The sequence below is a fragment of the Hippocampus zosterae genome, chromosome 3 (genome assembly GCF_025434085.1).
Source record: "Hippocampus zosterae strain Florida chromosome 3, ASM2543408v3, whole genome shotgun sequence".
In the NCBI taxonomy this organism is placed as follows: Eukaryota; Metazoa; Chordata; class Actinopteri; order Syngnathiformes; family Syngnathidae; genus Hippocampus; species Hippocampus zosterae.
In genome coordinates this window covers 15,797,090-15,818,400 of record NC_067453.1, presented here as the reverse complement: position 1 = coordinate 15,818,400, position 21,311 = coordinate 15,797,090, and the positions used below count along the sequence as shown (strand labels likewise).

The following is a 21,311-nucleotide window of genomic DNA, read 5'->3' as shown; positions in this document are numbered from 1 at the left end:
AGATTAACACCTCCCTACCTCCCGCCCGATATACACAAATGGTGACACAGGTACAGAATTTATCAAAAGTGTTATTACAGAAAAATGCAATACCGACAAAGTACACCAAAGATTGCTGGTAACTAACTGCCAAGAAAACACGAGAAGAATACAAATCACCTGCAAAAGTCAAGGAGGAAAAAAAAGAATGAAAATTGCTTGTCATAAAAAGACAACTTCCCACATCGGGGGTGTATAATAAATTATGCGCATAATATTCCAGATTTTTCTGGATGTGTGAAACAAGTGTTAGGAGGCGACAAAGTTTGTGCGAACAGAAGCTCTAATGATTTGATCCAATCATCGTTGTTATGAATTGAAAACAAAATATGTGAGCATAACTTGACGCTGCTGTCCATATTGCTTCACTATCAACTCATCGGTCTTCATCGGCCAAAAAACTGAAAAATGTTTTTGTGCCGAAATGCCCTAATTTTTATAAATTAGGCAAAGTTGATTAGATGTCACTGATCATTTTTCAGCACAGTAAAGATTTTCTCCAGCTTTTATTGCATCACAGACCAGTTTCGACAAACATGTATAGAAACAAATAAAAACAAATGATTAAAAGTCACCATTTTGTAAAAGTAGCTGAATGAAGACGAGCAGTGATCAGAATTGCCAAAGCTAGAGCGGGTAACCTCTATTCTCATCTTCTACCATCCTTTTTTGTACTCATTGACCAGCACTGTCGTGTGAAAATTACTAATAGGTTGAACTCGTCGGTTCCTTGTCTAAATAGGATAGTAGTACAGGAGTGATAGTGACGGCAGTTCATCTCGACTGAGAGACAAACTTTGTATGTTGGGGAGGGGCTAAGATTAGCCCGGGTTGTTAGTGCGTGGCTAGCGGAAGTTACAGAGAGTCCTCTCATCATCTGTAAAAGCAAGGTTGTTAAATTAGTCTTACATGATAATAAAGGGCTTTGACTGCATCATTTGTGTTATGTTTTTAGTTTCATTTGTTAATAAAGCTGACAATATACATTTTTACAGGGGATGTCAATTATTCATGTTTTTGTTTTTTTCACTATTACTGGTACCTCAGGCCATCTTCAAAACAAGTATGGTTCGTGCCTGGAGATTCTTATCCTCATGAAAAGAAGAAGAAGGAACAATGTGTGTGCTGGAAGGGAAGTGCGCAATCTTCCCTAGTTGTTCGAGTTGTACGATCTTTTCTTGGTGACCCCTTCGCTCATGAGTAATTAAGATCATTTGTCGTCATTTTCTGACGCAAAGTGTATTGAGTGCCTTCCTGTGGAATGTCCACATTTGTTTCAAAGATGGCATGCCCGGTGGAATGTGTGTGTGTGTGGGGGGGGGGGGGGGGGGGCGGGGGGGTTTATTAATCTGTCGCCTTCTGCCACAGTGTTTCCATAATGAGCGCAAGATGCGACATTATGCGCGAAAATGTAATGAGCCGACGTTATTGTAGGATCAGAGATGTATCAGTCTCCAGAGCAGATGTTACTCAACCGCCCTTCTCCGCTCCGCACTGATTATATTAAGCAGATGAGATGTGCACATGTGTGTGTGCGCTGGTGAAAATATGTGTGTGACAGACAGAAAGACGGATTCTGAGAGAGCAACACAGATGGGGAATTCTAACAAGACTTATGGTATGCCTGGGAGAGGAGTCGCATATAAACCTTTTAACCACGGTGTCACACCAACTTTAGGGTGGCTCAAGCAAACAATAACAAACAAACCCTTTGTCTCTACGGCTGTAGTTTGAATGTGTGTTGTGTCAGTCGAAAGGATGATGATATGTTTGATACATTACTTCCAGGATAGATGTAACACCGGCTGCAATTTACATATCAACAGGTAAAAACTTGTTTGAAAATAGGCATGGTAAACAATTGAACGTAGTTCACCGGATAATTTCGGATTCTCAGCCCAGATGTGCTCTTTTGACGCTGCAAACAATAGCTTGCTTTCGAGCTGGTACGAACGAGCAACCAATCCATATCACGGCTTTTAATGAAATTCAGTACACTTACACTGCATGTCTACACAGAGGCAAGACAGCTGACAGTATACTTTGAACAAAACCATAACCCCCAGCATGACAGCATAAAGTACATCATAATATACGTTTGTCCCTAGCGTGTCGTTGCAGCAGTACAGCTTCTCAGCATCACAAATGTAAACAATCATACACAATACAAATATTATATTACAAATGCGACACAGCGTTTCGCTGTTCACTGCTGACCCATGCCCTCCAATAATTTAAATGAGAGTGACGATCAAATTACGCCACTGACACATGAACAATTCATTCAATGATTGACACAGCTGTAATGGAGCATATTGTCATCATATTTCATGGATTATACCTGTGGTTCTCAAATGTTTCTCACCAAGTAGGGCCTCAAAAAATACTTGGCTTTACAAGTACCACCATCGTGATTAACAAGAAAATGCTGTAGCATAGTAGGCCTAAGTGTTCATAAAAAAATAATAAATAAATAAATATGATTTCTTCCTTATATTATTATTATTGGAATTCATTGTGATGATATACACAGCTGGAACATTGACACTGCACTTATAGATAATAATAGTAATTTATATATATATATATATATATATATATATATATATATATATATATATATATATATATATATATATATATATATATATATATATATATATACAGGGCGGCCCGGTAGTCCAGTGGTTAGCACGTCGGCTTCACAGTGCAGAGGTACCGGGTTCGATTCCAGCTCCGGCCTCCCTGTGTGGAGTTTGCAGGTTCTCCCCGGGCCTGCGTGGGTTTTCTCCGGGTGCTCCGGTTTCCTCCCACATTCCAAAAACATGCGTGGCAGGCTGATTGAACACTCTAAATTGTCCCTAGGTGTGAGTGTGAGCGTGGTTGGTTGTTCGTCTATGTGTGCCCTGCGATTGGCTGGCAACCGATTCAGGGTGTCCCACGCCTACTGCCCGAAGACAGCTGGGATAGGCTCCAGCACCCCCCGCGACCCTAGTGAGGATCAAGCGGTACGGAAGATGAATATATATATATATATATATATATATATATATATATATATATATATATATATATATAAATCCTCATCTCACCCCTCGGGTGGTGTCCGTCCCTCATTCAGCTCGGGTCCTCTACCAGAGGCCAGAAAGCTTGAGGGTTCTGCGCAGTATCCTTGCTGTGCCCAGCACTGCACATTTCTGGACTGAGATGTCCGATGTTGTTCCCGGGATCTGTTGCAACCACTCATCTAGTTTGGGGGTCACTGCCCCAAGTGCTCCGACCACCACAGGCACGACTGTCACCTTTACCTTCCAGGCTCTCTTCAGCTCCTCTCTGAGCCCTTGGTATTTCTCGAGTTTCTCGTGTTCCTTCTTTCTGATGTTTCCATCACTTGGGACCGCTACATCCACTACAACGGCTTTCCTCTGCCCTTTATCTATGATCACGATATCTGGTTGGTTCGCCATTACCATCTTGTCAGTCTGGATCTGGAAGTCCCACAGGATCTTCGCTCTGTCATTCACCACCACCTTCGGAGGTGTTTCCCATTTTGACCTTGGGGTTTCCAATCTATACTCCGCACAGATGTTTCGGTAGACTATGCCAGCCACCTGGTTATGGCGTTCCATGTAGGCTTTCCCTGCCAGCATCTCACACCCTGCAGTTATGTGTTGGATCGTCTCAAGTGCCTCTTTGCACAACCTACACCTTGGGTCTTGTCTGGTGTGGTATATCTGGGCCTCGATGGCTCTAGTGCTCAAGTTCTGCTCCTGAGCAGCCAGGATTAGTGCCTCTGTGCTGTCCTTCAGGCCAGCCCTCTCTAGCCACTGATAGGACTTCTTGAGATCAGCCACTTCAGTTATGGTCCGGTGGTACATCCCGTGTAGGGGCTTGTCCTCCCATGATGGTCCCTCTTCCAGCGCCTCATCTTCTGTTCCCCATTGTCTGAGACATTCTCTTAGTACGTCATCCATTGGAGCCTTCTCCTTGATGTATTCATGGAGCTTGGATGTTTCATCCTGGACAGTGGCTCTCACACTCACTAGTCCCCGGCCTCCTTCCTTTCGGCTTGCGTACAGTCTCAGGGTGCTGGATTTGGGATGGAACCCTCCATGCATGGTTAGGAGCTTTCGGGTCTTAACGTCCGTGGTCTGAATCTCTTCCTTTGGCCACCTTATCATTCCTGCAGGGTATCTGATCACTGGCAGGGCATAGCTGTTTATTGCCCTGGTCTTATTCTTGCCATTGAGCTGGCTTCTTAGGACTTGCCTCACTCGCTGGAGGTATTTGGCCGTAGCCGCTTTCCTTGTTGCCAGTTCAAGGTTGCCATTGGCTTGTGGTATACCAAGGTACTTGTAGCGGTCCTCAATGTCTGCTATTGTTCCTTCGGGGAGTGAGACCCCTTCAGTGCGGACTACCTTTCCTCTCTTAGTCACCATCCGACTACATTTCTCAAGCCTTATACAACTCCAAGCATTCAGTGATCCATGTATGTGGCATCGAGTCATAGGCTTTCTTGTAATCAATCCAAGCTGTGTACAGGTTGGTACATCGGGACCTGCAGTCTTGTGCGACTGTTCTGTCAACCAGGAGCTGATGTTTGGCTCCTCTGGTATCTCTACCAATGCCCTTCTGCGCTTCGTTCATGTATTGATCCATGTGTCCACTTATCTTAGCCGCAATGATGCCTGACATGAGCTTCCATGTTGTAGCCGTTGTAATCGGTTTCTAGGTTGCCCAGCTTTCATTCTCGCCATGATCTTAGCTTTCAGGTCAGTTGCTGCCTCGCTCAGCATTTCAATCATTGGGGCTGGCCACCCAATCTCATCATCTGCATTCATTGGGGCTTGCCTCCCAATCTCTTGTATGACCTCCTCCTCTGATCTGGCAGCCTGGGGCCCTTCACCATGGAACCTGCGTTGTACCTCATCAATCTCAAGTTGTGACAGCAGTTGCCGTTTGTGGATGTAAGAACACTGAGCTACTAGTTGTTTTGTGGTCAACCGTGACTGTGGGGTTCGAAGTAACCATTTAGCCCACATTCTCTGCATGTAACCCCTCTGACTAGGGTTGCTTGAGTAGTAACATTCCAACAGAGCCATGTTATCGCATCTCGCCCATCTCCGCTTTGTTCCAGTAGCCCATTTTTCATCAAGGTGCTCTGGTTCCCCAGCACCTGACGCAGACTTTGTTTGGCCGGGCGTCGTCTGAGCCGGCATGTCATTCGTTTTATTATCTCTCATCATTGTATGAGGTAGGCATTAGCGTGAAGGATCTTGCCCAAGGACCCACACTGGATGGTCTGGATGGTGTTATATGCTCATTTTTTGCCCCAAGCGGGATTCGAACCACCGTCTCCCGTATGCCAAACCGATGCCTTACCAATATTCATGCCTTATATATATTCATTCATTATATATATATATATATATATATATATATATATATATATATATATATATATATATATATATATATTCATTCATTCATTCATTCATTCATTCATTCATTCATTCATTCATTCATTCATTCATCTTCCGAGCCGCGCTGGAGCCCATCCCAGCTGTCTTCGTGCAGTAGGCGGAGGACACCCTGAATCGGTTGCCAGCCAATCGCAGGGCACACAGAAACAAACAACCATTCGCACTCACACTCACACCTAGGGACAATTTAGAGTGTTCAATCAGCCTGCCACGCATGTTTTTGGAATGTGGGAGGAAACCGGAGCACCCGGAGAAAACCCACGCAGGCCCGGGGAGAACATGCAAACTCCACACAGGGAGGCCGGAGCTGGAATCGAACCCGGTACCTCTGCACTGTGAAGCCGACATGCTAACCACTGGACTACCGGGCCGCCTATATATATATATAAGATAAGATAAGATAAGAAATCCTTTATTCGTCCCACATGGGGAAATTTACAGCCTCCAGCAGCAAGAATGTATGTAAAAAGAAGAAAGGAGAAAGAGAAAAAAAAACAACGAACATCTTTCAATTAAATACAATATGAACACAAATGGATAAAAAATATTATTATTATTATGATTGTTATTTTCTATTCATCAATATATATATATATATATATATATATATATATATATATATATATATATATATATATAAAAAAATCCTCATCTCACCCCTCGGGTGGTGTCCGTCCCTCATTCAGCTCGGGTCCTCTACCAGAGGCCAGGAAGCTTGAGGGTTCTGCGCAGTATCCTTGCTGTTCCCAGCACTGCACATTTCTGGACTGAGATGTCCGATGTTGTTCCAGGGATCTGTTGCAACCACTCATCTAGTTTGGGGGTCACTGCCCCGAGTGCTCCGACCACCACAGGCACGACTGTCACCTTTACCTTCCAGGCTCTCTCCAGCTCCTCTCTGAGCCCTTGGTATTTCTCGAGTTTCTCATGTTCCTTCTTCCTGATGTTTCCATCACTTGGGACCGCTACATCCACTACAACGGCTTTCCTCTGCCCTTTATCTATGATCACGATATCTGGTTGGTTCGCCATTACCATCTTGTCAGTCTGGATCTGGAAGTCCCACAGGATCTTCGCTCTGTCATTCTCCACCACCTTCGGAGGTGTTTCCCATTTTGACCTTGGGGTTTCCAGTCCATACTCCGCACAGATGTTTCGGTAGACTATGCCAGCAACCTGGTTATGGCGTTCCATGTAGGCTTTCCCTGCCTGCATCTTACACCCTGTAGTTATGTGTTGGATCGTCTCAGGTGCCTCTTTGCACAACCTACACCTTGGGTCTTGTCTGGTGTGGTATATCTGGGCCTCGATGGCTCTGGTGCTCAATGCCTGTTCCTGAGCAGCCAGGATGAGTGCCTCTGTGCTGTCCTTCAGGCCAGCCCTCTCTAGCCACTGATAGGACTTCTTCAGATCAGCCACTTCAGTTATGGTCCGGTGGTACATCCCGTGTAGGGGCTTGTCCTCCCATGATGGTCCCTCCTCCAGCGCCTCATCTTCTGTTCCCCATTGTCTGAGACATTCTCTGAGTACGTCATCCGTTGGAGCCTTCTCCTTGATGTATTCATGGAGCTTGGATGTTTCATCCTGGACAGTGGCTCTCACACTCACTAGTCCCCGGCCTCCTTCCTTTCGGCTTGCGTACAGTCTCAGGGTGCTGGATTTGGGATGGAACCCTCCATGCATGGTTAGGAGCTTTCGGGTCTTAACGTCCGTGGTCTGAATCTCTTCCTTTGGCCACCTTATTATTCCTGCAGGGTATCTGATCACTGGCAGGGCATAGCTGTTTATTGCCCGGGTCTTATTCTTGCCATTGAGCTGGCTTCTTAGGACTTGCCTCACTCGCTGGAGGTATTTGGCCGTAGCCGCTTTCCTTGTTGCCAGTTAGAGGTTGCCATTGGCTTGTGGTATACCAAGGTACTTGTAGCTGTCCTCAATGTCTGCTATTGTTCCTTCTGGGAGTGAGACCCCTTCAGTGCGGACTACCTTTCCTCTCTGAGTCACCATCCGACTACATTTCTCAAGCCCGAATGACATCCCGATGTCGCTGCTGTAGATCCTGGTTGTGTGGATCAGGGAATCTATGTCCCTTTCGCTCTTAGCATACAGCTTTATGTCATCCATGTAGAGGAGGTGACTGATTGTAGCTCCATTTCTGAGGCGGTATCCATAGCCTGTCTTGGTGATTACTTGGCTTAGGGGGTTCAGTCCTATGCAGAACAGCAGTGGGGAGAGTGCATCACCTTGGTATATGCCACATTTGATGGACACTTGGGTAAGTGGCTTGCCATTGGCATATATATATATATATATATATATATATATATATATATATATATATATATATATATATATATATATATATATATATATATATATATATATTCATTCATCTTCCAAGCCGCTTGATCCTCACTCGGGTCGCGGGGGGTGCTGGAGCCTATCCCAGCCGTCTCCGGGCAGTAGGCGGGGGACACCCTGAATCGGTTGCCAGCCAATCGCAGGGCACACAGAAACAAACAACCATTCGCACTCACACTCACACCTAGGGACAATTTAGAGTGTTCAATCAGCCTGCCACGCATGTTTTTGGAATGTGGGAGGAAACCGGAGCACCCGGAGAAAACCCACGCAGGCCCGGGGAGAACATGCAAACTCCACACAGGGAGAGGCCGGAGCTGGAATCGAACCCGGTACCTCTGCACTGTGAAGCCGACGTGCTAACCACTGGACTACCGGGCCGCCCTATATAATATATATATATATATATATATATTACTATATTATACAATACAATACAATACAATACATGCTGATTTATATAGCGCTTTCACAACAGCGGCAGCTGTAACAAAGCGCTTAACAAAAGAGTTAACATTAAAAAAAATGATAAACACAGCACATAACATAAAACACGGACAGTCGTGCAGTCCTAATCACTTTTACGTCACACGCTTTGTTGTTTGAAGCAGTTTGAGATGAAAGAGGAGAGAATCAAGGTGTCCTTTAGCCAGTGGATCAGAGACGTCATGCTCAAAAAGTTCATCCACTTTGGAGCAACAACCTTGTCCCCTTTTCAGGTGTTTACTCCAAACCTTCACACATGCATTGCTTTTTGGGTAGCACAAAAAAATCAGGCAGCATTTCTAATGGGAAGTTTCTGATTCATGAAGTGTTTGTTAAGTTTAACATTGCCTGCCGTCTATTTCAGACCTTAGGGCACACTTAAAATCCTTTAATTTTACCAAAGGTGATAAGCGTCCGTTCTCATTGTCATCTGCAACTAATCGCTATCAAGCGTCTATGATTTTTTGTCATTGTTAGAAGACTCTATGAGCGAAATTGTATCATGTTTAAAGTGTCATTTAATCTGGGCACATCGAAGCGTTTGGGTGCATATCCAGCACCCCCAAATGCCTTCACACAAAGGCGGGCTGTTAAATTCCACAATTAGCACGTCAATACAGGTGGGCGACCACAGGGGAGAAGGCGAAACTCAGTCACAAAAGGCGAATGAATAATTCGGGAACAGCGGTTGAGCAACAAAAGACGAGTTGAGAACACTCGTCGCGCCCAGACAACATTGACCATCCGCAAAGTCTACAACATGCTAATTCAATGTAGACCAGAAAGTAAAGGCGCCAATGTGCTGATGGTTCAAGTTTGAAAAACAGGTAACCAATCACTACCGAGGGCCGGACCGGGGGTGCGTCATGCAAATATCGGGGGCAGTGTTTTTCTTGTATTTTGCATATATTACAATAAAATGTGGAACTCGCGTAGACGGGACGTTGAGTGTGATCGCAGAGCAACAACCGTCATTCGCTCTCAGAGGTCCGCTCCCGCCGATATTGAAGACAATTTTCCTGTGTGCTGAGTCGTTTCTTTAACTCTGTACGAGAAAATCTCTGACAGTCATCCCGAACTGGAACTACTTCCAGCTTTCGTGTCTAGGAATCTTTTTTTTTTCTTACTCGCCTAATGCTGCAGTCCCTCCTGAATTTGTTGTCATTTTTTGTTGTTGTAGAAAACTACAGTATATTCAAAATGGCCCTCACTCGAATAGACCTTGCGCCTCAATTCATTTCTCTGTGTCATCCAAAGGAAAAAAGAAATGCCTCACATCTGGCAAACAAATCTGAATCCTCAGAAAAGAAAACAACAAAGACGGCCACAATGTGTGAATGTGTTTGTCTGCTAGCTATCAAGGCCCGGCGTGGATCGTAAAGCCTTTGATATTGTGCTCTCTCTCATAGCAATGTGCGGCCAAGTGCTCATTAATAATACATGCCATGCTCTCCCCACACGCTTATTTATGGAGACATGAGTACACATGGATGGCCACACATAGGTGGCTAGTTAAGCCGTCGCCTTGGTTTGGTGCTGTTGACCAAGGGACAGAGAAATAAAAATTGGTTGACATCAATGAAAAATGGTCTTGTTGGATGTGTGAAGAGTGTATGTACGTGTGGATGTGTGTGTGTGTGTGTGTGTGTGTGTGTGTGTGTGTGTGTGTGTGTGTGTGCCATTAACACATTGAACTAGTTATGAGTTTCCTCAGCCAATGCCGAAGGCAAAATTATTATGCCGAGAGGTCACTCACAAGGCAGGCAGGATAAAAAGATGCAATAAGTAGCAAGAGGTGATTTATGTTTCGAGGCTAGTTGGACTATCTGACTCTCAATCTCATATACGCACACAAACGCACACTTGACACACACACACACACACACACACGCATACACGCGTACATACAATAAAGAGGATTTTTGCGTTTTTGTATTGAGATACAAGCAAAAATCAGTGCTACAAGTACTTCAGATCCCCACTGTAAAATGGCGAGAGCAAACGTCATTCTATGTCCAGCCGCTATCAACTAATATTGGTTTCTTTCCAGTGGAAGGACAATATCAGTTGGTGGCGGTAATCAACCATTGAGCTGGTTTTCCAAAAACAGAGAGCGAAAGAAAAAAACTTGAAAGACAAAACATAGCAGTGCAGTCGTGTTTTATACATGCATTTTCTGTATGTGAAGAGCAAATGTTATGGCTGTGTAGTGTTTAGCACTATTTTTCTTAAAAACACATAAGACGGCACTGTTTTCAGGCATATCTGATTTGAAATACAAGTGGTTTGAGTTCACGAGCATGTCATCATAAGTCAAAGTTCTGCTGAAAACGTATGTTACCCTCCCACAGAGCCAATTTTGTTGCCATTGCTTTTTTTTAAAAACACACCAGATAGACACTTGGCAGGAGATGTGTTTATGAAGCAACTGTCTGCATTACTAATAAAACAATGCGGAGGTTGCTTCATAGAAGGCGTCGGTCGGGATGGTGAGAGACGTGTGCTATCGGCGGCCCTCTGAATGCACAACCACATTTATGACCGTCTATCAATGACCCACTTCTGTGTTCAAAAAAAGAAAAAGCCTCTGCAGCATTATAGCTTTAATTATCACACTACATCCTTGCTTTTATGTTGAAATGACTTGTATAATGAAGGTTATTTTGGAGGCAGTTCAGTAGAATTTTATGTGTTACTGCTTTTACTAAGTGCTAAGAGTGGCGGACGAGTACTCGCACTTTCTTTTTCACATTCCATCCTTGGCATTTTATTTGCATCACCAGTATTAAATAGTGTCGGCTAAAAATATCTTTGTAATTTACTGTCACAAATGTATCATGCTTGCACCCAATTGGGGATCCAAATTCCAGAGGACACATCCAGCTCGGTGTGTCCCCAACGACATGCCACTGGATCCTCAGCTTCCTGACGGGACAGACACAACAGGTGAGGCTGGGAAGAACAACATCATCAACATGCACCACTAGCACCAGAGCCCGGCAGGGATGCGTCCTCTCTCCACTGCTCTTCTCCCTCTACACAAACAATTGCACCTCAACACACCCAGTCATCAAACTCATAAAGTTCGCAGATTACACGACAGTCATCCGTCTCATCAAAGACGGCCGCAAGTACTGACAAGAAGTGGAGCAGCTGGAGCTCTTGCGCAGCCAACACAACCTAGAGCTGAACACGCTCAAGATGGTAGAGGAGATCGTGGACTTCAGGAAACATCCTTCACCATAGCTGCCCCTCACACTATCCAACTGGCCTGTGTCAATTGTCGAGACCTTCAAGTTCCTGGGAATCACAGTCTCCCAGGACATGAAGTGGGAAGTCAACACCAACTCCATCCTGAAAAAGGCCCAGCAGAGTTATATACTTCCTGAGGCTGATGACGAAGCATGGCCTGCCACATGAGGTGCTAGAGACAGTTCTACACGGCAGTCATCAAATCAATCCTGTGCTTTTCCATCACGGTTTGGGTTGGAGCCGCAACATAAAAGGACAAAATTTCTACTGCAACGGACAGTTAGGACGAAAGAAAAAAATCATTAGCACCACCCTACCCACTCTTGGAGGACTTGCACACCAAACCAAGACAAGGGCACGGAAAATCCTCCTGGACCCCCCACACCCTGCCCACCACCTTTTCCAGCTATTCCCCCTGGGCAAGCGCTACCAATCCATGCTCACCAAATCTAGCAGACAGTCAAACAGCTTCTTCGCTCTAGCCATTAACTACCTAAACAGCAATCCAAATGTACCGTATTTTCACGACTATTCGACGCATCGTACTAATGGCCGCAGTCTCATTAATGGGTGACATTTCTGTATTTTACACATCCACAGGACGCATCGTACTAATGGCCGCAGTTTTACAGTGGTAAAACATATGCCAGCTTAAACATACGGCATGCATGCGCGCACTCTAACACGTTAGCTTGAAGCATACGGTAGCATGCCAAGACATACAGATAAGATAAAAACACGTTTTTAAAAAGGCAACGAAAGCAGAACTGAGTTCGGGTGTATTTTATTTAGCCATCGTAGAATGTTCTCACGTTTTTCGATCAATCATCACCCAGAAATCCATCAAAGTCCTCATCCTCTGTATCAGAAGCAGAGGACTGCACATCTCAGTTGTCATTGAATGCATCACATGCCAGTGTGAGTTGCTACGCATTGCCGAGCGGAAAGAAGGAGTAGCAACAGCAAAGTCAACATTTCTCTCGTGTGAAGCTTTCCCACATTTGAAAGTAAAGAACAGAGCGAAACATGGTGGCAGCGCGTGTGTGTGTAGAAAGAATTGAACAATTGTGCAAGTACCGTAATCCATCAAAAACGCCGCGTTCCCTCTCGTTGTTGCGTATTGTGGCGTAACTCGCCAAGCGCTGCCTCTCACTCTTTGTAAAGTTGTGTTTGCCACCGATCATCCATTGTTCCCATGCCATTTGCAACTTTACTTTGAACGCCCGGTTGATGCCAATGTCCAGCGGTTGGAGTTCTTTAGTCAAGCCTCCGGGAATAACGGCAAGCTCATTTGCTTGAACTTGTTTTTTCACCGCTGCTATGAGATGGGCACGCATGCCAAAAGCATAACCGGTGGCTTTAAGTTTGAACTGAGCTTCGTAGGCGTGTCTTTTTGTCGAATTTATTTTCAGGGGTTCTTAGAAACCAAAACCGGAGTTGTTTTGCAACAATGCACATTGCCACACGCTATACAAGTGTTGGTACTGGCTTGAGGCGTCCACTTACACGCCCACCCTTCACCATTGGCGGACTAGCTTGTCTGTCCTCTCTCTCCCTCCCTCTCCATATATGTATATATACACGCCCACCCTTCCCTGATTGGCCGACTTCTTTCACAGTCACTTCCGCCTTTTCTCTATATAAACAGCGTGTCGGCAGTCAGTCAGATTTTGAAACTCAGCGCATATAAAGGACGCTCCGCACCATAAGGCGTCCTGTCCATTTTGGAGAAAATTTAAGACTTTTAATGGCGCCTTATAGTCGTGAAAATACGGTACCTGTATAGTGGCTCTTTACAAATTTGCACAACCCTGAACATTTAGGCAAAGTCCGACTGATAAATTACAATGTTAACTTCTGTTATGATTCAATGTGAAATATGTTAACAGTCACCTCTGGCACTTGGGGCTATTGCATTTGTATACTTCCACTAAAATATTAGTTTGGCTTCAGATGCAGTCGAAAAGAAAGTGTTAACCATCCTAGATGCTTTTTTTCTTCCCTACTATGAATCTTTCATAGTAATTGAGTATAATGTTTATTTATTTGCAGGCGAACGCTAGCTGCTGATGATTATTACAACATGGAGGAGTGCAACGGCTTTCTCTTAGGGCACAATGGCGCTTATTTATCACAAGAAAAATCAAACAACCCCATCCACTGTCCCTTGGGACTGTGAACGCTCAGCCACTCAAACAATTCAACATATGATTCAGTTAATGAGAAGCCAGATGGCATTACTTGAGACTGAAAACAGGATATTCGTGAAAATAAAACATTAAGCACATCGAGATTTTTGTTGAAAGTCATTGAATAGATGAAATTATGAATATGATACAAACCAATTTACCGTAAATTGACATCATTAGAGCCCCATCCCAAGGAAGTGAAAACAGTTATTTCTTTCATCTAAATATTGTTTTTGAACACTTTATGAATATTTACTGTACAATGGTCGGCATGCTTCTACCTCGGAACATTGCAATAGACAACAGCGGAAAAACTGAAGCAGGCTTTGCAGCATGTACATAAATTAAAAGGTTTTTGTCAAAAAGACAACCCTTTTTTGATTCATCTGAAGGGAATTTAGGTGGAATGCAGTCTCCAGAGGTGCAACTGATTGATAGAATATCTAGAAACATCTTTTAAACCGGCAGCACCGTGTCCGACTGGTTACCACATCCACCTCAGAGTAGAGAAGTCCAGGGTTCAAATCCAGACTCCGCCCTTTCTGCGTGGAGTTTGCATGTTCTCCCCATGGTGTGTTTTTTCCGGGTCCTCCGCCTTCCAAAAACATGCACCATTGAGCAGCCTAAATTGTCCCAAACTGTGATTGTGAGTATGAATGGTTATTTGTCTATGGGTGCCTTGCAATATGCGGGCAACTAGTACTCCATCTACTGCCCGTGGGAAAGTGCCATTGTCAGTGCAATATGTCATTTTGCAAACAGTAAGGATCATTGGTAAAGATGTCGGCATGTGCGAGCCAGTGTTACACTTCTACACAGATGCTTACTTAATGCAGTGCGTCCAGTCTTACCTCTAAGGCTGTTGACCTCTTGCGCAGCAGTTGTTCAATGTTCCTGGCCGCTCTGGCCACCAGCTCCTCGGCGTCATTCTGCTCCACACTATAGAGGTTCTTGTTCCTTAAGAAAATCTGCACATGTACACACACACACACGCACGCACTCTCACACACACACACACACACACACACACACACACACACACACACACACACACACACACACACACACACACACACACACACACACTGTCATGTCTGTGTTTTTGTTTTGTTTTCAGCACCAGCTGGAGGGATGGGCGTTTCCCTCCACCTGTTACACATTTACAAATCAAGCTTGCCATGTATTTAAGGACTGCCAAGATACATATTCTCTTGTTGGATTATTGACCTTGCTTGCTGTTGCGCTTCAAGTGTTGTATTCTAGATCTCTTGTTGCGTTTCATAGTCGCTTTCGTTTTGTCATTGAACTTTGTATGTTCATCATTACTTTTAATGGATCTTGATCTTTGGTTTTGTGTTGTTGGACTTGTGATATTTTGTTTGTGTATTCTCAGCGTTCTCTTTTAACTTGCCTTTGCAAGCACTTTTTGTTTTATGCAGTGTTTCTTTATCTGTTTTGTTTTATTGGCTCCTTGTGACCAGTGATTTCAATTTGTACTTTGTTGGTGCACTTTTTTGCAATATTTTTGGCTTTGCACTTTGAGCCTGCATTTTTGGAATCCAAAACATTATTCGGTTCAGTTCAGAACCTGACAGACACACACACGTACACTATCGTGTATACTGTAAGAATCTCAAAGTTGACTTCATTTGAGTTGAAATTAAAATTGTAAATATCACTATAAGAGCCCCCGCACCACTCCACCCTCCCCCCAAAAACTGTCACTCTTAACCAAAATGGCAAATGCCCTGTTCACTTGGACATGAAATGGCATTGTATTGAAAATGTTTTCCAGTTACAAATTATTCTAAATTGGGTGTTTTTTTGTGTTCTGAGAAATGGGGGTCACATCAAGGACACCTAAAATCGGAATATTTTTGCGTTAAGTATTTTTTTGTCAAATAGTGGATCGTATGTGTTTTTAACACTTCTATGCTTAGGCCCTAAGTAGCCAAGTTTATACAGTTTTGTATACTGGCCAACGATCATCTGAGGAATTTCACCAGGATATGCAAATATTTGGTGAACAATAAACCACCCTGAACAGCCATTTTGTTGCCACATACAAAGCAATTTCAATAGATCAAAGCACCACAGTGATCAGGTGCTAACTATCCATCTTTGGCTTGGTTTTACCTGGGTGAGACTCTTGCCTCCTGTGGCGGTGTCGGCCAGAGTGATGAGTTCTTTCTGCATCTGATCAACCCATTCTTTAATCCTGCCATACAAGAGACAGATACACACGCACACACACACACACACACACACACACACACACACACACACACACACACACACACAGGGACCAAGTTAAGCCACTTCACGAGTGCAATTAAACTGTCAACAATGCTACCCCAGTCGGCGAGTGCGACAGGCGAGCTCCTCAATCATGAGGCATCAAGAGATTCATCGGGGGAGGTGTTGCCAAACAGATTGGCCAATACAATTGAAAGGACCGGAGTCTAACAGATCTTCCATAATGTTTGTAAACAATAGGCACTCGGGTTCCCATAATAAATAAAATCACATCTATTTCAATAGTCCCAAACCAGTGTTCGTACCGTCTATATTATTCTCTATTAAAAGCAAAACCAACATGAAATGTAGTTAATGTTTGATCATCTATGAGCTAGCTGAAATGTTAGCTTGCATATGTGGGTTTTGTCGAAACTACTGAGGGTTAGACATCACCATTAATGTTTGAGTGGAAAGCCTCGCTTGTTGCTTTTCTCATTTTGCAAATTTCATCGAAAACATAATTCTTACATCCAAATGACATCATTTTTTGGTGCTCCGTTCATCACTGCTCGGGTTTTGGTGATGCCCAAACCACTGTGTGCATCATAGTAGATTGGGTTTCCTGCACACCAAGGTTTCGGACGAGGTCTTTGGTTTACAAAGATGGTGAATCCAAGTGTTTGCTAAAATGTTTCCTCTTTTTTTTTAATTGTATAAACAACAACCTCAGTTTTGTTTTTGGTTGAATTGAAGGACACGTTATTTCTCCAATTATTCATTTGTTTTAGACATCGACACAACACCTGAATTGAACTGTTGTCATTTGGGGATACTACTTGATATAATTCTGTATCACCTGCCATGATAGTCACCATCAGAGTTCCGAACAATTTGACCCAAGTGTAAGCATATATAGGATGAACAAAATTGTCAAAGAACTTACCCTTGAGGGACACCATTTGCCATGACCATTCAATCAGACGCAATACTCCCAAATGGCACCAAATAACTCCCCTCCTACAAGTAGGATCTGAACCATTTTAGTACTGTTCCATTTAATACTTATCAATTTTCCAACCTGTTCACCAGTATATTAAGAGCTGCCATCTAAAATGGTGCACCAAGATCCAACAAGACTAAAACTGTCACCTTTCCTGAGTCAGTCTTCAACCTTGTATCATTTAGCACTTTAATAAGATCTTATTCTGTACTGTAATGAGGATGAAAACCTGATTGTAAACTGGCACAACGTCTATTTAGAGTTAAGAAACCTGCGTGAAGGAGAGATTTGAGATGTGTTTGTACTTTGCTCAAAGCGAAGCAACAGAATTGGCTTTTTTTGTGTCTTTATGGCAGCTACCGTACTTTCAGGGGTTTAAGGAAGCTCTGTTGACTGAAGTGGGCAATTGATTATTTGGGGTTTGTTTACTAGTGGCACAATCAGCGCTTATCCCACCCGCAAATATGTGTGACTTGTTGGAGAACGATCTGTTAAGTTGTCAATCATGCTAGCCCCTATGTAGGCAATGGCAAGTGGCTCAATTGTGAGACATCAAAACAAACAAGAGATTCATTGGGCGAAGCGTCGCCAAACAGGTCAGTCAATCTGATTGAAAGGACCAGCATTCAATAGAATGTCATCAGGCGATTTCCAGAGAAGCGGCCAAATGAGTTTGATGTCAGTGACGATGATTGTGTTGTGAGTGAGCGAACCAGGAAACGGAAAGGTAAGACTCATATGCTTGTCTATAAGAGCCCTATGGACCTCATATCTGAAAGGTGTGACAAATAGATGTTTAATCCATGATGTAACACACCATTCTAGGTGGCAAAAGATGGAGATTTCCAACAGTAAACAAACACGTACGTGTCATTTGACCAAGGCGGACTGATTGAGAAAGAAGGATAAATGGCTTTATTGATAACTATTGCCATCCTTTCATCCGTGATAGTTTGAATGTGCAAAGTATCGTCTGAAAAGATGGTACACAAAGTAAATCATTTCAATGGGATATGGAACTGCAGGCGTGATTGCTATGTCGACGAGTTGATTAAAAAAAGAATGGTTGATTCAGAAATTGATGTGGAGGAAATTCTGACACACTTAACATCATTGAAAGAGTGGCTGGAAATAACTTAGGTCACTTGCATTAATGCAATTCCAAACACAAAACTCTTTTTGTTTCTGCCAGAAGCAAACATTATAAAAAGATTCTTGACTATAGTGCTAGCACTGCGCCACGTGGTTGCATGTTAGTATCGTAAAACCAATCCGAACCACCATCTCGCAAAACAGAAAAGAAAAGGTCTCGACATAATCCTCAAAGTCAGACTTTAGTATGATTACCGGTACTCACAAACAATGTAGATGTGATCATTTAGATGACTATATATATATACAAAGCGGAGATGGACGAGATGCGATAACATGGCTCTGTTGGAATGCTACTACTCAAGCAACCGTAGTCAGAGGGGTTACATGCAGAGAATGTGGGCTGAATGGTTACTTCGTAACCCACAATCACGGTTGACCAGGTACAACGCCATATATATATTATATATATTAATATATATATATATATATATATATATATAATTTGTTCAATTAATTTAAATTAATTAATTTGTCATCATGACGAGATGAGGAGTATATATATATATATTAAAAAAAAAATCCTCATCTCACCCCTCGGGTGGTGTCCGTCCCTCATTCAGCTCGGGTCCTCTACCAGAGGCCAGGAAGCTTGAGGGTTCTGCGCAGTATCCTTGCTGTTCCCAGCACTGCACATTTCTGGACTGAGATGTCCGATGTTGTTCCCGGGATCTGTTGCAACCACTCATCCAGTTTGGGGGTCACTGCCCCGAGTGCTCCGACCACCACAGGCACGACTGTCACCTTTACCTACCAGGCTCTCTCCAGCACCTCTCTGAGCCCTTGGTATTTCTCGAGTTTCTCATGTTCCTTCTTCCTGATGTTTCCATCACTTGGGACCGCTACATCCACTACAACGGCTTTCCTCTGCCCTTTATCTATGATCACGATATCTGGTTGGTTCGCCATTACCATCTTGTCAGTCTGGATCTGGAAGTCCCACAGGATCTTCGCTCTGTCATTCTCCACCACCTTCGGAGGTGTTTCCCATTTTGACCTTGGGGTTTCCAGTCCATACTCCGCACAGATGTTTCGGTAGACTATGCCAGCCACCTGGTTATGGCGTTCCATGTAGGCTTTCCCTGCCAGCATCTTACACCCTGCAGTTATGTGTTGGATCGTCTCAGGTGCCTCTTTGCACAACCTACACCTTGGGTCTTGTCTGGTGTGGTATATCTGGGCCTCGATGGCTCTGGTGCTCAAGGCCTGTTCCTGAGCAGCCAGGATGAGTGCCTCTGTGCTGTCCTTCAGGCCAGCCCTCTCTAGCCACTGATAGGACTTCTTGAGATCAGCCACTTCAGTTATGGTCCGGTGGTACATCCCGTGTAGGGGCTTGTCCTCCCATGATGGTCCCTCTTCCAGCGCCTCATCTTCTGTTCCCCATTGTCTGAGACATTCTCTTAGTACGTCATCCATTGGAGCCTTCTCCTTGATGTATTCATGGAGCTTGGATGTTTCATCCTGGACAGTGGCTCTCACACTCACTAGTCCCCGGCCTCCTTCCTTTCGGCTTGCGTACAGTCTCAGGGTGCTGGATTTGGGATGGAACCCTCCATGCATGGTTAGGAGCTTTCGGGTCTTAACGTCCGTGGTCTGAATCTCTTCCTTTGGCCACCTTATCATTCCTGCAGGGTATCTGATCACTGGCAGGGCATAGCTGTTTATTGCCCTGGTCTTATTCTTGCCATTGAGCTGGCTTCTTAGGACTTGCCTCACTCGCTGGAGGTATTTGGCCGTAGCCGCTTTCCTTGTTGCCAGTTCAAGGTTGCCATTGGCTTGTGGTATACCAAGGTACTTGTAGCTGTCCTCAATGTCTGCTATTGTTCCTTCAGGGAGTGAGACCCCTTCAGTGCGGACTACCCTTCCTCTCTTAGTCACCATCCGACTACATTTCTCCAGCCCGAATGACATCCCAATGTCGCTGCTGTAGATCCTGGTTGTGTGGATCAGGGAGTCTATGTCCCTTTCGCTCTTAGCAAACAGCTACATGTCATCCATGTAGAGGAGGTGACTGATCGTAGCTCCATTTCTGAGGCGGTATCCATGGCCTGTCTTGGTGATTACTTGGCTTAGGGGGTTCAGTTCTATGCAGAACAGCAGTGGGGAGAGTGCATCACCTTGGTATATGCCACATTTGATGGACACTTGGCTAAGTGGCTTGCCATTGGCTTCAAGTGTGGTTTTCCACATCCTCATCGAGTTCGCAACGAAGGCTCTTAGGGTCCTGTTCACCTTATACAACTCCAAGCATTCAGTGATCCATGTATGTGGCATCTAGTCATAGGCTTTCTTGTAATCAATCCAAGCTGTGCACAGGTTGGTACGTCGGGACCTGCAGTCTTGTGCGACTGTTCTGTCAACCAGGAGTTGATGTTTGGCTCCTCTAGTATCTCTACCAATGCCCTTCTGTGCTTCGCTCATGTATTGATCCATGTGTCCACTTATCTTAGCCGCAATGATGCCTGACATGAGCTTCCATGTTGTGGAGAGACAGGTTATTGGCCGATAGTTGGATGGGGCTGCACCCTTCGAGGGATCCTTCATCATCAGGATCGTTCGCCCTTCGGTTAGCCATTCTGGGTGAGTCCCATCCCTCAGCAGCTGGTTCATTTGTACTCATGGAGTGCTGAGAGTTTCTTTAGCCAGTAGGTGTGGACCATGTCCGGGCCTGGTGCTGTCCAGTTCTTCATATCTGAGACTCTTTCCTGTATGTCTGCCACTGTTATGGTAACTGGGTTCTGTTCAGGGAGGTTGCTGTGCTCCTCTCTCAGGGTCACCAGCCATTGTGCACTGCTGTTATGTGCAACCTCCTTCTCCCATATGCCTTTCCAGTACCTTTCAGTTTCCAGTCTTGGTGGGTCAGCTCTGTTGTTAGGACCCTGCCACTGAGCGTACACTTTCGCAGGTTGTGTTGCGAACAGCCTGTTTATTCGTCTGGCCTCATTCTCTTTCGTGTACCGCTTTAGGCGACTGGACAAGGCTTGGAGCCTTTGTTTGGCAGTTTCGAGTGCTTCAGGTATGGTCATCTGGATGTACCTCTCGGGTATCGGCCTTTTCATCACACCTCTCTGGGCCTCCGTCAATTGACTCACATCTTTCCGGGCCGCCTTGATC

The 21,311-nt window shown here is 44.4% G+C and overlaps 2 protein-coding genes across 5 annotated transcripts in view; both read right to left on the bottom strand.

The window, feature by feature from the left end:
* Positions 1-21,311, bottom strand: part of LOC127597284 (voltage-dependent calcium channel subunit alpha-2/delta-1) — a 91,572-nt gene that overhangs the window by 63,675 nt on the left and 6,586 nt on the right. For all 3 annotated transcript variants that reach the window (XM_052060235.1, XM_052060236.1, XM_052060237.1), the window contains exons 2-3: positions 15,944-16,025; positions 14,659-14,775 (exon numbers count right to left, since the gene is read on the bottom strand). In XM_052060235.1, coding sequence (XP_051916195.1) covers positions 14,659-14,775; positions 15,944-16,025 — 199 coding nt within the window. The remainder of the gene's footprint in view (positions 1-14,658; positions 14,776-15,943; positions 16,026-21,311) is intronic.
* On the bottom strand, positions 3,002-20,627 carry LOC127597312 (uncharacterized). Of its 2 annotated transcripts, XM_052060296.1 has the most exons (3): positions 20,315-20,626; positions 6,396-7,762; positions 3,002-3,347 (listed from the first exon to the last, which is right to left on the bottom strand). In XM_052060296.1, the coding sequence occupies exons 2-3, from the start codon at positions 7,203-7,205 to the stop codon at positions 3,171-3,173; spliced, it is 987 nt and encodes a 328-aa protein (XP_051916256.1). In that variant the 5' UTR covers positions 7,206-7,762; positions 20,315-20,626; the 3' UTR covers positions 3,002-3,170. The 2 variants fall into 2 exon arrangements, with proteins under 2 accessions (XP_051916256.1, XP_051916257.1); XM_052060297.1 differs by lacking the exon at positions 3,002-3,347 and having other exon boundaries at positions 5,592-7,762; positions 20,315-20,627.